This window comes from Nasonia vitripennis, chromosome 1, assembly GCF_009193385.2.
Source record: "Nasonia vitripennis strain AsymCx chromosome 1, Nvit_psr_1.1, whole genome shotgun sequence".
In the NCBI taxonomy this organism is placed as follows: domain Eukaryota; kingdom Metazoa; phylum Arthropoda; class Insecta; order Hymenoptera; family Pteromalidae; genus Nasonia; species Nasonia vitripennis.
Window position 1 is genome coordinate 7,372,900 of NC_045757.1, and position 14,841 is coordinate 7,387,740.

At 45.7% G+C, this 14,841-nt stretch overlaps 4 protein-coding genes across 5 annotated transcripts in view; 3 read left to right on the forward strand and 1 right to left on the reverse strand.

Annotated features, from left to right (window-relative positions):
* Positions 1-14,841, reverse strand: part of LOC100121596 (CUGBP Elav-like family member 4) — a 566,446-nt gene that overhangs the window by 422,617 nt on the left and 128,988 nt on the right. The window lies entirely within an intron of this gene.
* Positions 798-2,920, forward strand: LOC107980689. Its single transcript, XM_031930231.2, has 4 exons — positions 798-1,837; positions 1,952-2,137; positions 2,233-2,394; positions 2,462-2,920. Exons 1-4 carry the CDS (start codon positions 1,784-1,786, stop codon positions 2,750-2,752), a joined length of 693 nt encoding a protein of 230 aa, XP_031786091.1. The 5' UTR covers positions 798-1,783; the 3' UTR covers positions 2,753-2,920.
* LOC107980688 lies at positions 2,967-4,444 on the forward strand. The gene is made up of 4 exons (XM_031930226.2): positions 2,967-3,300; positions 3,416-3,604; positions 3,686-3,847; positions 3,916-4,444. Exons 1-4 carry the CDS (start codon positions 3,247-3,249, stop codon positions 4,213-4,215), a joined length of 705 nt encoding a protein of 234 aa, XP_031786086.1. The 5' UTR covers positions 2,967-3,246; the 3' UTR covers positions 4,216-4,444.
* LOC100116530 lies at positions 10,995-14,679 on the forward strand. The gene is made up of 5 exons (XM_008206560.4): positions 10,995-13,012; positions 13,079-13,225; positions 13,302-13,508; positions 13,585-13,968; positions 14,040-14,679. The coding sequence occupies exons 2-4, from the start codon at positions 13,187-13,189 to the stop codon at positions 13,795-13,797; spliced, it is 459 nt and encodes a 152-aa protein (XP_008204782.1). The 5' UTR covers positions 10,995-13,012; positions 13,079-13,186; the 3' UTR covers positions 13,798-13,968; positions 14,040-14,679.

The window sequence follows — 14,841 nt, forward strand, 5'->3', positions numbered from 1 at the left end:
TATACACCTAGAATGGCGACGACTACGATCTACACGCGATAGCGCATGGCTCGCCATCACGCAGGCGACGACGACACAGTTTCAAAGTAGAGAACTTGACTCGATAACAATTCGTCCTCGTCGTCGACGACGCTGTTTAGCCTTTTACTAGCCTCTCTCCACCTACTAACGCTTAGTTACATTTCCGCGCGGGTAAGCGTCATTACACAAAACACGCGAAACTTTCGCTCGCGCAAATACATCAGCCCCGCTCCCGACGCGCTACAATGAACCTACTCTCTCGCTGCTCTCCCTTTACGCGGTATCACTCGCGGCAGCGAACAAAGCCATTGTTCCCCCGATCGTGCGGCGCACTTTCCTCCCACGCACATACACATACCCACAGAGACACAGAGAGCGAGAGAGAATGTGTACACCTGCGTTTAACGTACACTCGGCACGTCGTCGTGGCGGCGGTAACGTTTCGTTTCGGCCGGCTGACGCATAACTCGATTCCGGCCGACGTTGGTTATAACGACGTTGCAATCATCGCTGAGCCGACGCCGGAATTACAGATGTGCACCACTGCCGCTGCTGCTGTTACCCCGTGGGGTATAATGTAATACGCGAGAACGAGCCGAAAGCAAGTGATTCGATAATGCGCTCTCTGTGCTCTCCATCATAAGCGAAGATGGAGAATCGGGATGTGTATGCGTGCGTGATGTTTTTTTCCTTCGCTTTGTAGCTTCTGGTGGATAATGGGTTATGATTGTTCGGTTGGGGTGGGTCTGACTGAACTCGCAGTTAATCTACTTCTGCGCTCGCATGGATTTACCCGAAACATCACGCGTACGCTTTTAAGCTTTTTTTCCCACAATCTTTCGAAGCCGATCGATCAAATCCGTGCTCCCGACTAAAAAGATCGTAAAACCCTTAAAATAAACTGCGGCCGTAAAAACCCTTATATTTGCATTTTATGTTTACCCCATTAGTTTGAGCCACGGACTAACCCTTTCCCCCTCCGCTCACACCCCGAATTCATTATACACCCTCCTCCGCCGTCCAGGTCGTACAGCGCGAGGCCTTGCATTTAGCCCATGTACCCTGTCCGCATTCCGTGCTTAATCGATATACGCGCACTTTTCCGAAGAATCCAATTTCCGGCTGCTGCTGCTGGCGCGGCTCAGCGGTAGCTTTTGAGTCGGCCGTTGTTTGGAATTCGGTCTATGCCTATGCCAGCCGACGAGAGCGGGAGAGCGCGCGCGGAATAGAAAACGCAAGGCTCGTATTTTGAATTCGGCGCGACGCTGCGAAATTAAATTGGATGGTTGGAAGAGAGAGAGAGAGAGAGAGAGAGAGAGAGGCTGAGTTGGGTTAATTCGTGCGCTACTCGCGGAGGGGGGAGGTTGGCGCAGTTTTATGGCTGGACGGACGATGTTAACCTGCCGCGAGCGAAAAATTGATTTGATGGAAAAACACGTGCACTTTTTTTTTAAGTTTCGGGAAAGATCAACGTGGAATTACTCAAGTAATCGACACGTGCCGAAGAATAGGTGTGTTACATAATGAATGGGTAAATATTGACGATGTATACTTCTGTATGATTGGCATTGAATGCCCGGTGTGCTTTAGCTTGAAACGTCTATTGTGTTTTTATTGAATAGTAGAATATTATAAGAATTTGAAAGGTCATTTTCTTAGGTAGACTATAAAGTTCGTGTTATTAGTGTATTTTCGTCATTTTGAAGTCGGATTAGTTTGGTGCCGGAGATCTTTTAATATAGTTTCATCATCTTTGTTAAAAATGAAAATTTTTGCAGTGGTTTTTGCGGTTTTCTTGGTAGAAAGAGGGAATCCGGTGAGTATATATTAAACGTTCTAATTCTGCAAAAAGTTTAACTATATACGTTTTTTTTACTAAATAGTAGTGGTATTGTATTCATAATTAAAACTCACCTTCTATCTTGCACAGGTCGACTTAAGCGACGAAAACTTAGAATCGGTTGCAAGAGATTTATTAAACCGAGTTGTATCAATAACAGATAGCATAAAAGAAATTCGCAATAAGATCGCTGTAGCACCAGAAGAACTCAAAGACAAAATCATTAGCTTTAGCGATTCTCAAGTCACGAATGAACCAAAGATTTTGAATGTACTAGTAAGTGCATGACAAAAATGGTTCATTATTTATTGAAAATAAATCATAAAAATTTCATAATAAGACTACTCCTTGTCTGATCCATCGATTTTTAGGAAGAAATAGATAATAAACCAGCCTTTCAAGGCTTTGGCCACTGTCACAAATTTTTTGAACGCAAAACACAGAAAGTGAAAGATGCATTAGCAAAAAATATTACCAAATTTATCAACATACAACTAAGGGACAACGAAATAAGCGTCGATAATCTTGCGCATGTAAGAACTTTAATAATAAAAGAAGACCATTTCGTCAATTAACATAAACTATATTTTCTTCATACAGGAAACTGCGAAAATCACCGTCAATCTGCAAGGTGATAATTTGGACAAGGAAATAACACTATGCAAAAATAGCGATTCCAATCAATGCAATCTAACAGGAAAGTACGAAACTGAGATTGACCACAGTGAGAAAGTTATCAGTAATATTAAAAATATAATGAACTTAATCGTGGAATTCGTCTATGGGCGTCATATAGTAAAGAAAAATATACTGGCCGTAGCATCAAAAAACGTCACAAACTTTTTATACTTTTTGGTTGTCTTGAAAAGCCAGCTAAACCATAATCTGTGAAAGATCTACTTATATACATTAGTATCGAACATACATTGTTAGGATTACTCTACATATTACTGACACTGTATTAAATTAATATTTGTAAATAAAAAATTGAGCACAGTGTGAGAGACGAGTTGTTTAGAATTTTGCATTGCCGAGCCTTGTCCTATGACATTTATCAATTGTAACTTGATAAAATGTAAAAGTGGAACTGTACAAACATAAAAATTCAAATATTTGCTAATCTATGTGTCCAGAAATATGCCCTCTTTGGAAAAACCTGAACGCTATTTAAATTTGTATGCATGGAACACGCGTTCCTTTTATTATTTTACTACTTTTGTATTTACTGCAACTTTTTTAAAAAGATTTGTTGCACACTTTTGTATAAATATAAACAAATTTAAACTAAGCTATATAAGCCGGAAGGAATCTCAGTGGTTGATATATATTATACAAAAGTTTTTGGAGCATTTGTTTATTTTAGTAAATTGAATTTTGTTCTTAAAATGAAAGTGTTTTTAGTATTTTTCTACGTTTTTTTGGCAGCAAACGGCAATCCAGTGAGTTATTCAAACAAAATAAAACTTACTATTTTTATGTAAAGATATCAGAACGTTCGTATTTTTATAAAATATAGTGTTTAATACATTTATTATTTAATACTACCACTCATAGCTCGAATCAAAAAGAAATGATCGCCTAAAATCGGTTGCAAGAACTTATTTAAATCGAATCGCAGTAATGACAAGCAGTATAAAAGAGTTACGAGAAGCTGTCGGTACTACATCAGAAAAATCAAAAGAGAAAATCATCAGTTTAATTGAATCTGAAGTCGCAAAATATCCAAAGATGGTTGAAATACGAGTAATTATACCACATACCAAATTTTTTGGTTTACAGTTTGAAATACCATATTTATAAAATTGTCAATTAATTTATATTTAGAAAGAAACAAATATGCCTTCAGCAAGAAGAGGCTTCGCCCATTGCCGTAAATTTTTTGAAACTCAAATGCAGATTTCAAAAGAAAGCTTGGAGGAGAAGCTTACCAATGCTGTCAAAACACAATTGAGAATGAATGAAATCACTCTCGATAGTACCGAAAAAGTGAGGAATTTACTAATAAATAAATACTTGTTTGAATAACCGAAATAACTTTTCTATGTTCATTACAGGATATCACAAAAATCGCTAATAATTTACAAGGAAGATATCTAGACAATGAACTAGATCTTTGCCAAACTAACAATATTGACGAAGGCAACCTGACAGGAAAGTATAAAACAGTAATTAATCACAGTGAATTAGTTATAAGCAACATACAAAATATAACAAAATTAGTTGTCGAATTAGCTTACAAAACAAAAATAACTGAAAAGGGGCTTTCTACAGAGTCGAAGAATATCAGTAAATACCTATCTCGTATTGGTTGCATTGAAAATCCCGATGATGATAAATTATGCGGTAAACATTAAGTGATATCGAACATTAAAATCAATTATACATAAAATAGATTGTATTATAAGCGAACCATATGCTTACTGAAATGTAAAATATTATTTTACTATTAAATCCCATGTATAGAATACCATAAATTTGATAAGTTAGACAAATGACACGTGCTAATATTAAAGTAAGAAGACACGTTTTGAATGAACAGGTGTGTAAATATGGACATAAAATTTTTGAATGTGACATTGAACATACGCTTCTTTATTGTTTTACTTATTGCGAGTATTTTTACGATTGTTATAATCTCCGAAGTATACGAAAATATTTTTTTTCATTACTACAAATGTCAGCAGTCAAAATATTTGAATAAATTTAGTTATCGGTTGTGTTGGCTTCAAAGTTGCTGACATTATTGCATTCGCAATATTCGAAAATTTGATTGACATTTAAGATCTCCAGTATTTTCCGAATCACGCACAACAACTTCCTCCGTCATCTACCAAAGTCATCATTATACCCTTACCAGCTGTCGGATCGCTGAAAGGTCTCGTAGACGCAGTAAGTTCCAAGTAATGCCAGACATGTCTCACTCGCATTACAGCAGCACACGCCACTGGAATCGTATGTAAATAAAATAGATTGCGCGAAAATGGTTTGAAACTCGAGCAACTGGTGGGTGCTCAAAAGTGTAACGATTTCCTTGCGAGCTGCGCGCAAAATGTTCAAATATATATCCTCGTTATACCTTGCGCCCGAATATCATTCCTGAAAAAAAAACACGAGCTGTCACCAACATTGCATAAATAACTCTCGAAATTAACCATAAATCCCCGTCAACATTGCTTCGCTCCTCGTAAATAAACCTCCTCCCCCGCGCGCGTCGACGTCCTCATTATAACCAGCCGCGCCGCAGCGATCCAAAGGCAACAGCCATCCCCCCACGACACAAAAAAAAGAATCTAAACGACGAACGAGCCGTCAGTCGCGTCATTAATATTTATGGATATTTATCCAACGCACACACACGGGCTATCGCCTATAATGTGCAATTAAATGCGAGAGCGCGTAGCAGCGCGCGGGACCGGGAATATGAAGCGCGAAGAGGGCGAGCGGCTAATGCGAAGCTATGTAACAGGTTTTGCAAACGCGCGCGAGAGAGAACGAGAATCGGGCAAAAGCGGCTAACGTGAATTTACGAGCGGCGAGGTTAGGTTTACGCGTGCGGCTGTGCAGCGGCTAATGGCGCACACCCCCTAGGGATATGAGTGGAGACTTCGGGCTAGTCGCCCGGCAAAAACCAGTTGCTGTTTCGGCTCTGTCCGTTGTAATTTCTGTTTTTGGCTTTGACGATTATGAACTTCGTGCGTTTGCAGCTACTACGTGTGTACATAAATACGAGTTTGCTTTGCGCTTGATAAATCGCAAGTTCGCGAGTGCACAGAGACGTCGCACGCTGGACATCGTTACACATCAGATCGGCGCGATAAGCCACGCGGCGCGTAAATTGCGTGTGTTGTGAAGAATCCCGCGCTTGTCCACCCAGTGAATTTCGATTCGGTATAGCGGACGATACGTTCCCGTAATATAATGATCGCTCGAGAGCTTGTGTGCTCTCGCGCCTTTTCGCGAGAGGCCCAGCGCAGCTAGCGGCTGCAATCCAACAAAATTGCGGTTCACCCTTGAATACGAAATGCTGCGCCTTGTATACACACGCGCCGCTGAATGCGACCGCAAAGCTCGGCCGCAATCAGCTGTAGGCAAGAGCGTATATAACGGCTCGCTCGCAGCGTGTGTATGGACTTCCGCCGTTTCTTCTTCTTTCATTTTTTTTATTCTCATTCGGCGTTAAGTGCAACCCTCTCTCTCGGGGATACAAAGCGGCAGGTCGTATCCCGGTCGATCGGAAGGTCCGTCTTAATCCGCGCAGCTTTTATCTGGAGCTGCGGTCGTGTACAGCGCGAGCGGGCTCCATAAATTTCAATAAACACGTGAAGGAGAAGGAGCGCGAGGGAAAGCAGTAAAGCAGCGACGGGAATACTAATGAAAAGTCAAAAAAGCGGCTTAAATTAATTAAAAGAGAGGGGGAGAGAGTGCTAGAGAGGGTATAAAAAGAAAGTTAGCCGGCCGTCGCTGCAATCTCGGCTATCTTCGAGTCCATTCTTCAGTCTGGGCTTCCGCAGCAGCAGAAGCAGTACAGCGCGGCGCGTACTGCTGCAGAAAAAGGCAAAAGAAAGAAAGCTAGCTAGCTCTATACGCTCGGAAGCGAAAAGAGAGCGGACGTAACATCTGATACGGGGCGTCATTGCTTGTTGAGGCGGCGGCGGCGGTAGCGGCGAGGGCGGCTGCTTAAAATATGAGATGAGAGTCGATAAAGCTGCGCGAAATACGAGCCGAAAGCACGGCAAAATGCCATAGAAACCACTCGCTCGCTTTCATCCAGTTGCTGCCGCTACTGCTGCTGCTGTGTGTATGTGTGTGTACACGCGCAGTTTCTTTTCGCCACGACTCGGGCTTGTTTTTGCAGAGCTGCGCGCTGGCAGCTCGTGAAATTTAGCTGCACCGATAAGCGTCCCGTTCTCTGAATGAGGAAGGACCGATAGCCAGCTGCTGCTGCTGTTGCTTGATTTTCCGAGAGGTACTCCGGGCTAATGAGAATTTTCCTGCCTTAATGTTCGCATGTGTACCGTTTTTTTACGAATTTTTCGAGTAAGATTCAGCCGCGAGACTATGCAGTCGGAGGAGAATTTACGTTTTAATCCGAATTTATTCACCGCCTCGGTCGCGGGGGAAAAATAGGAAAACGAGTGAGAGGGAAGAGAACGGAAGCTCCGAAGGAAGTATTAACACGAATCCAAAGCGATTTTCGTCCGCGGTAGGAACAGGCGCCCCGACAAAGACATTTATTATTCGAATAAACGTCCGCGTAATAAATTCGCTGAAGAAAAAGCGCGAGTTTCCGCTCTTGCGCCCCGTCTACCGCTGCTACTTCCTCCCACCAGCGTCGCTCGTTCCTTCGAATGCCGGATTTTAATTCGACGTGTACACATGTAGCCGAGAACCCGCCGATTAGATTTCTTTCGAACAGCTAGGAATTGATGAGTTTTCGAATAAGAACTTGGCTCTGCCTTTCGAGTAAACAGTCAACTATTTTTTCTATAATATGTACCATTCTTTATGATTAATTATGGCCCCTAACGGTGCCTTAAAAAACGCGCGGTGCAGCGCTAGATAAGGAGATTTCGAGTCGGCTAGGAAGAAGCCAACAAGCTATAGCGATTCGCAATGCGGATAGGCATGGCGATATAATATCGCCATCTTCCAATTCGGACGATTGTCCTGCCACAAAAGCTGATCGGCCGATTCACGGCACTGAATCGAGCGATAACCGCAATCGCCCCGGTTGGCTCGAACAGCGCCGTCCTATATGTAGCCCTCCCGGACGATTTTTACTTGCGTGTAACGGGTTGCCACCTAGCGGTGGAAGTCGGAACTGGAACACTACTCTCTCTCGCAGTCAAGAGGCCTGATCTATTTGTTTACGTTTTTGTATTCTACTTGAATTTTAATTGAACAACAGCACAAGTATCAGCAGATAATGTATACATTACCGAGAACTAGAGACAAGCCAAAGAGTCAAACATCAACTCACCTGAAACAAAAACAAAAATAACAGCATTATAATTCCTCCTCTCTTTCTAAACAAAAATCCGGGCTCTCGCTCGAAGACAAACAGCGGCAGCAGCAGTAGCACCATATCGGTACATCTCCCGAAAACTCACTCCTCTCGCCAAATTCGATCAGCTCCCTCCTCCAATCGAGTATTAAATTTATAAAGCAGTTGAGCTTCCCGCGGGAACTTCGGCAGCAGCAGCAGTGCCTCACGTCAATCGCGCCACGACCTCGCTCGGGAGCATCTTCCCTGCACTCGCACGCAGCCAATCCTCGTGAGAATGTCGTCGACTCGTCTCACGAAGCTTCGAGACTTTTTCCTCGAAGCTGCTGCTGAAATCGAGTTTCGGCCTGTTTTTAGATTTAGTTTTAAAACTTTCAAGCGAACGCTTTTTATTATTTACCGTCTTCGCTCTCTACTGCCATATAGATATTACGTGGGTGTAATGGCGGTAAATAGAAGTCGAGTTGGCTTCCACGCGGAGACACTCCGCAAAACCGCGCAGTACGATGCATCTTCGTTCTCCGCGAAGACACAGTGCAGAGAGGGAGAACGGCTGATTACGGCGCAACAGTCTATTCATACACGAGCCGACGAGGGTTAATAGAACCGCGACATTAGGCCGACTGGTATACACGTGTGCTACACACACACACACGGAGCAGCCCCTGCTGCAGGACATATCGCGAGTACAGGTGGCGCCTCCGGGAGCCACTTCTCCAATGAATTTATGCCCTCTAATAAGAAGTCGCGTAAATAACCCGGCTATACGTTTCCGGACTTGTTTATGCACACGTATACGTAGGCGCATGTGCACACTGGCTCCAATTAAACCTCCCCGACGGATACACACGTATAGGCCAATGCACCGATCGCGAAACAATTTTCCCGCCTCGACATCGACTCTTTATACTCTTGTGTGTGTCCGGCTGATCAATAAACCCTCTCCGGCGAACGGAATAAAGCGACGCGTCGGCGAATCGTTATCTCTCGCGCGGGCGATTGTTCGCGCGCGCTCGCGCGAGCTCGAATCGTTATTAAATTCACTCGTATAGAGAGAGAGAGAGAGTGAGGGAGAAAGCTCGAATAAATCGCCGCCGCTCTCGGAAATCCAATTGCGCGAGCGCGCCTGGTAATTGTGCGTTACCTGCGCGCGATATCGTAACTTTCGCGAGCCGCGGATTTCAGTCCCTCTCGTGTGTGTATACGCGCGTTGCGCCCTCGCTGCCGGTTGGAGAAGCCGTAAAATCGCGACCGAGCGAGAATCTACTGACGCGGCATTTCGATGCACGCCTCTACACCCGGAGCTTTCCACGCGGGGTGATTCCAGTGAGCGATATGCTGGGGAGTGATTCAAGTGGTCGCTAGGCTTTTTTCCGCGACACTTTCCGCGGGAATCATTCGAGCTCGTTGAGAGTGGAATTTGTTTCTAGCCTCGAAATTCACTCTGTTCGCGAGGTATTTGAATTTCCCGCCGGATCCTCGAGTCGATCGTCGCAATTATCTTCGAAAATGAATGCACTCGGTTTGATTCAACGCGGAATCGCTCCTTCGCGGAAATTCACAGAGAGAGAGAGAGAAAGAGAGAGAGAGAGAGAGAGAGAGAGAGAGAGAGAGAGAGAGAGAGACAAGCTGATCGAGCGCTAATGAAATTGATTACCCCCGGCGATCGCGTCACGCGCGAGTTATTTCATCGCCCTTGCACGCGAGCGCGTTTTTGCGCGGCGATACAGAGGTCGCGCGCGATCGTTTTCATCGAGCAATTTCACTCTAACGATAAAGAGCACAGCTCGATTTTAACGCCGAGATTTATCGTATTGGTGAACGCAGAGGGCTTTCCGGAGGTTTGTTTACGCGGAAGATCGAAATAATGGATTGGAACGGCCGCGATAACGATTGCCGCGCGTTTCCACGTCTGTGTTTGTACGCCGGCTATTTGTATGACGCGTGATTAATACGACGAGGCCTTTGACGAGGGTCTCGATTTATGCGATATCATAGACGAGAAATCTTTGAAGAGTTCAAGGGAGCGTGGCTCAATAAATTTAACGTGTACATCCTTCCTCGATAATCCCGCGTACAGGATCGATAATTGAGACACTAACGTGAACAGCCACCGCGACGGCATATCGGAAAAAGGAAGGCAGTCGAAGCCGCGTCGCTGTGCTGCGCTCGCGAGTTTACGGCCGAGCGATAGCATCTTATCGCGGCCCATTTGCGGTCGGAGGGACGAGAGAGGTGGTAGAGAGACGACGCGCTGCTGGCCAAAAGAAACCGGCGACGGCGGCGAGGAACGATGAAATATACTTTTGGATATGAGATTCGAGGGAGCTTGAGCTTTACGCGCAGTGGAGCTCTTGTTTTTGCTGGCATCGAGTGGATTTTTTTTGCGGAGTTCAATCGCGTTGAATTTCCCGCCGAAATTTGTAACCTCCAGACACGGAGAGTAAATTAAGCCAAATCAGCGAACTTTGATCGCGTATCGACCTCGCCGCAATCACCGTCTCCGAGACCCGAAATTCCCCACTAGTCCCTCAAACTCGATCCATAAATCGCGCAACCTCTTCATAACTCGTCCTCCTCTCTCCCTTTCGTTCGATATCGGACTACTCCTCTCTCTCTCTCTCTCTCTCTCTCTCTCTCTCTCTCTCTCTCTCTCTCTCTCTCTCTCTATCTCTCATCTCTCTCTCTCTCTCTCTCTCTCTCTCTCTCTTTTCCCCCGGCGTACATAATTCAGCCTTCGATCGTGGCTTTTAGCCTCGGCGTTAAAAGTCAGCGTTAGGCCGCGTTTTGGCAGACTTCCACGTCGTCGTCACCGCAAAACTCCTTCATCCGGCGAGCAAGCGCTGATTCTCTCCCCGCCCAGAAAACCGCCATTTCGCGCATGCATAATACATTCTAATAGTCGGCGCGCGATCATTTCGTCCTCTTGTTCCTCAACCGAACTCATCCTTCGGACTTCTTCTTCTTCCATCTCTCTCTGTGGTTTCGCGCGTGTGGCTTCTTTTTGCCGCTATACTGTCGTTGAAAAAACTTGGCCCCGTTGAGGAAATTCGATTTCGCCGGGGCTGCTGCTCTTTGTCTTTGCCGGCGGTCTTGGGGGGGGGGGGGGGGGCTGCTGCTACGGCTTCTTCTCGTTCGTTTTTTTTTCGAGCGAGTTCGCGCGTAAATTTTTTTCGCCAACCGCTGGTTAGTCTCCCGGGTATGGTGTACTATTCTGGCAGGAGAGCTTTTTTGGAGACCACGCGAATCGCAATCGAAACGAACGATCTACTTTTCCGAATTATTAGAAAGTAATTGCATCGAATTTCGTGAGACTGAGTGAGGTAATTAGTAGTAGCCATAGCCAACAAATCGCTGAGGCAGCCCGATAAAAAGCCAAGTGGCGTTTCCTTCCTGTCCTCGCGCGATAGAGAGAAGGACGAGAGAGCTTAGGCTTCGCTCGTCCCCGCTAACCTACTAGTTATCGGGGATCATTTTCCCCGAGCTACGCGAGGGACGAAGCCTTCTCCGGCGTAGTGTATACCACTAGGAAAAGTTTTTGCATCAACCCTCGCTCTCCCTTCCCTCAGAATGGACAATCTTCTGAAACAGATAAATCCACGCGCGAGCGACCGAAGAAAGCCCGCGACCTCCCAAAGAGAGCCCTGAAAGTGAGAGGGTATATAAGGCCGGGAAAAAAGTCATCCCCCGTCGTAAAAACTCGTCGGCGTCGAATCATCCCGTCTGGACGCGGCGAGCGACAGGTCCGCTTAACGTCGCATAAAATCCACGCACGCTGCTTTCGCCTCGAGGAAAATAAACGCGCACACGCGTCTCCTCGGAATTTCGCCTCTTGACCATATTATCCTCGTAACTCCGCGCTCGTAAAATATTTGTTTCAATTTCCGGTGAGTGCGCGCGGAGAAGCTATACTGCAGCGGCAGAAGCGAGTTTATGAGTTGTTAAGCGCGTCTCGCCGTGTGCGTGCGTCGTCGATAAAATGGCGAAACGAGGCGTTGAAATTCCGTCGTCGCCGTAGTCTCATCTCGTGTGTGAAAGTTTCGTCGCGTGAATTTCGCGAGTCTCGTTCGCTGAGTGTAAGTGGGTCGTGTCGATTTTTCCTCAATTTCGCTTGTTGCGGAGAGGGAACGAAGAAATTTCCCGAGTGGAGATCGCGTACTAAACGAGGGGATGGCTATCCGAGATATATCGTTTTCTCGCAGAGGCGCCAGAGAGACACATCAGCTTCCTTCTCGGATGCAGATATATATCCGGAGGCCTGGGCGCCGCGGGTGAATTTGGCATAGTCCCTCGAGTGCTAGGCTCTAGATCCGTCGACGGAAGAATGGATAACCGGTAATTGTAGCTTGGCAGGGATTCAATGTAGGTAAATACGCTGTGTCGTGCTCCACGCGCCACGTGTAGACACAACCAGCGTGTCCCGTCCCCGTTGTCGTCGTCGTCGTCGTCTTCTCTCTAACCCTCACGTAGGCGGAGACCGGTGCGGCGCAGCGAGAATTGGTAAGGGGCCAAGAAAAGTCGATGGGCGCCCGAGCTACTCGTGAGTCCGCTCCAGATGGAGTCCGCCTCTCTGTGATGTCTATCTCTTTGGCCTATCGCTACTTGATACCTCGCAGCCGAGGAGGGGATTCATCATGCCAGGTGGGCTTGACGATGCCGCCAGATGGGATATGGCTGCTGGGACTACTCCTTCACTCGAGTACGTGGACTTTGGCACCGATAGATGTACCGAGAGATCGGTGACGAGTTGAACGTTATATTGGTTTCTTTTTTCGAAGCGGAAGTAGAAGAAGAAGAAGAAGAAGAAGAAGAAGAAGAAGAAGAAGAAGAAGAAGAAGAAGAAGAAGAAGAAGAAGAGACTAGTATTTTTAGCGCGAGTGAGGAGATAACGCGAGCACGACTTCGGAGACAGGTGGCTGGCTCTGATAAGGGCAGCTGTTGTTTTCTCTGATAAGAGCGCAGTTCGTTTTGGATTCATAATCTGTTTCGCGTTTGTGGCTGCGGCGTGTTTATTCCACCGCATCGAGGCCTGCTTGGAGCGCAAGAAAATACGTGTATTCGGCGAGCAAGAACACGTGGAACTACTCAAAGAGGGAGTGATCCACGCGCTGGAATGGAAGAGCAAAATAACGCCCGGACTGTTTTACGTAATGAAGTTTGTAGTGAACGAATCGAACATAGGAGAGATGAATTGAATTCTTCGTCTCTTGCAGGCAGTGGTGAACGTCTTGAGAGAGGATTACAACCACGTGGACGTCATAGACGTAAGCGAAAACCAATTGGACGGATATGTCATCGATAATCTGTCGATATTGATACAGATGATATTAACCGGTGGCGAACAGTGTCCTTGTGGAAAAGTACGGGCGAGTAACGTCGTTCTTATCGTCTGGCGATTCAAAATATACGAGCAACATATTATGAATCTGTTGACAGGGACCTGTGCTGACACCTCGCGTGATTGAGTGTGGGGACTTGATAGATTGTTCCTTCGATAAACTGATAATTGACGTTTACCTTACCGGTCATCCCGAAAAGGACGATGTTCAGATTTTGAGAGTGAAGTACAAGACGACTACGAAGCCATGTCATCTACTGGAACTTAAGATTCAAAATTTTGTTATCCGCGTGGAAAATAATCAGGTAATTTCGAAAGTTTCTTCATTTAAATGGTCGTGTATAGCGAGCATCTTAGCGATTCAATTTAATTTTCTGTAAGAACGGATATGGCGAAGTCTTAGGTTTGACAGATACAACGGATGACAGTTTGGAAGCTCTGAGGAGCCACGATTACTTTAGCCAACTGATATTCAGATCGAATAAGCAATACACCGATTACCAAAACATGGGGAGCTTGAGAATGGGTAAGGGTCAAAGATACCTCAGTTGGAGCAACGTGACTCGTGGACAATTTTTAGTAAGAACACATTGAGTTACTGAAAGCAATAAAACCGAGCATTTCACCGATACCGATGGCTACATGAAGATCAAATTCGATCCCTGCTCACCTCCAAAGTATTGCTCTCGCTGCTTGAAGAAGCTTCTAATTGATTTTGCATACAACGCGATGTTCAAAGGACCTTTGGAATGCCCCACAAATAACGTATGCATCACTCAATTCTATAAACCGTTACGCATTTTTGTTTAGTGTTATGTTGATCCATCTTTTTTCAGGGGCTATCAACCATACCAGATTTGGTAGAACTGAGGTACCCGAACGATCCCACGATTCAACACTGTCGCCTGAGCGAAATCATGGTAACAGTACTCCCTTCAGCAAAGAACAAAATCTACACAAAAGTAATGAAAGACTTCGGAGGATTCAGCCTAAACTTCGACAGCATCTGGACACCCTGCGTCAAACACCTGAACTGCATCGGCAGAGACTGCAGCATCAACGTCATCTGACAAAAAAAACTTCACCAATAAAATATACCTCCTCGGAAAACATCGATCTCCTCCACCTTCAATACCCACAACAGCCGTCGATCCGTCTGCAAGCTTCTTTTTCGCGCGGCACCTCCACAGAGCCCCTTTCACACCAGAGAGAAAGAGAGAACGCGGCAATGAAATATAGCTCCGCGTCCTGGAGCCAGACTCACCGCCTCATTTCGCGGTCCGGTGACGCCCAGGAATTCGCCAATTGGATTTTCTCTGACGCGCTCTCACCATATCTCTCTCTCTCTCTCTCTCTCTCACTCTCTCTCTCTCTCCCTCTCTCTCTCTCTCTTTCTTTCTTTACTTGTAATGTGTATATCTACGCACCAGATAGGGTTGTACCCCAAGGTGAAATAAAAACAAACTCAAACTCAAACTCAAACTCTCCCACTCTCTCTATTTCGCTCGCCTCACCGATGCCTTGTTTGCGGCTTGGCTCCGGCTCCTTCGTAGTAGGCGTAACGTTGACGTTAATGGTTGGAATATTGAATTATCAAAAGGCCGGTGAAGAAAGTTCGTCCACATTGAGGGAAATATC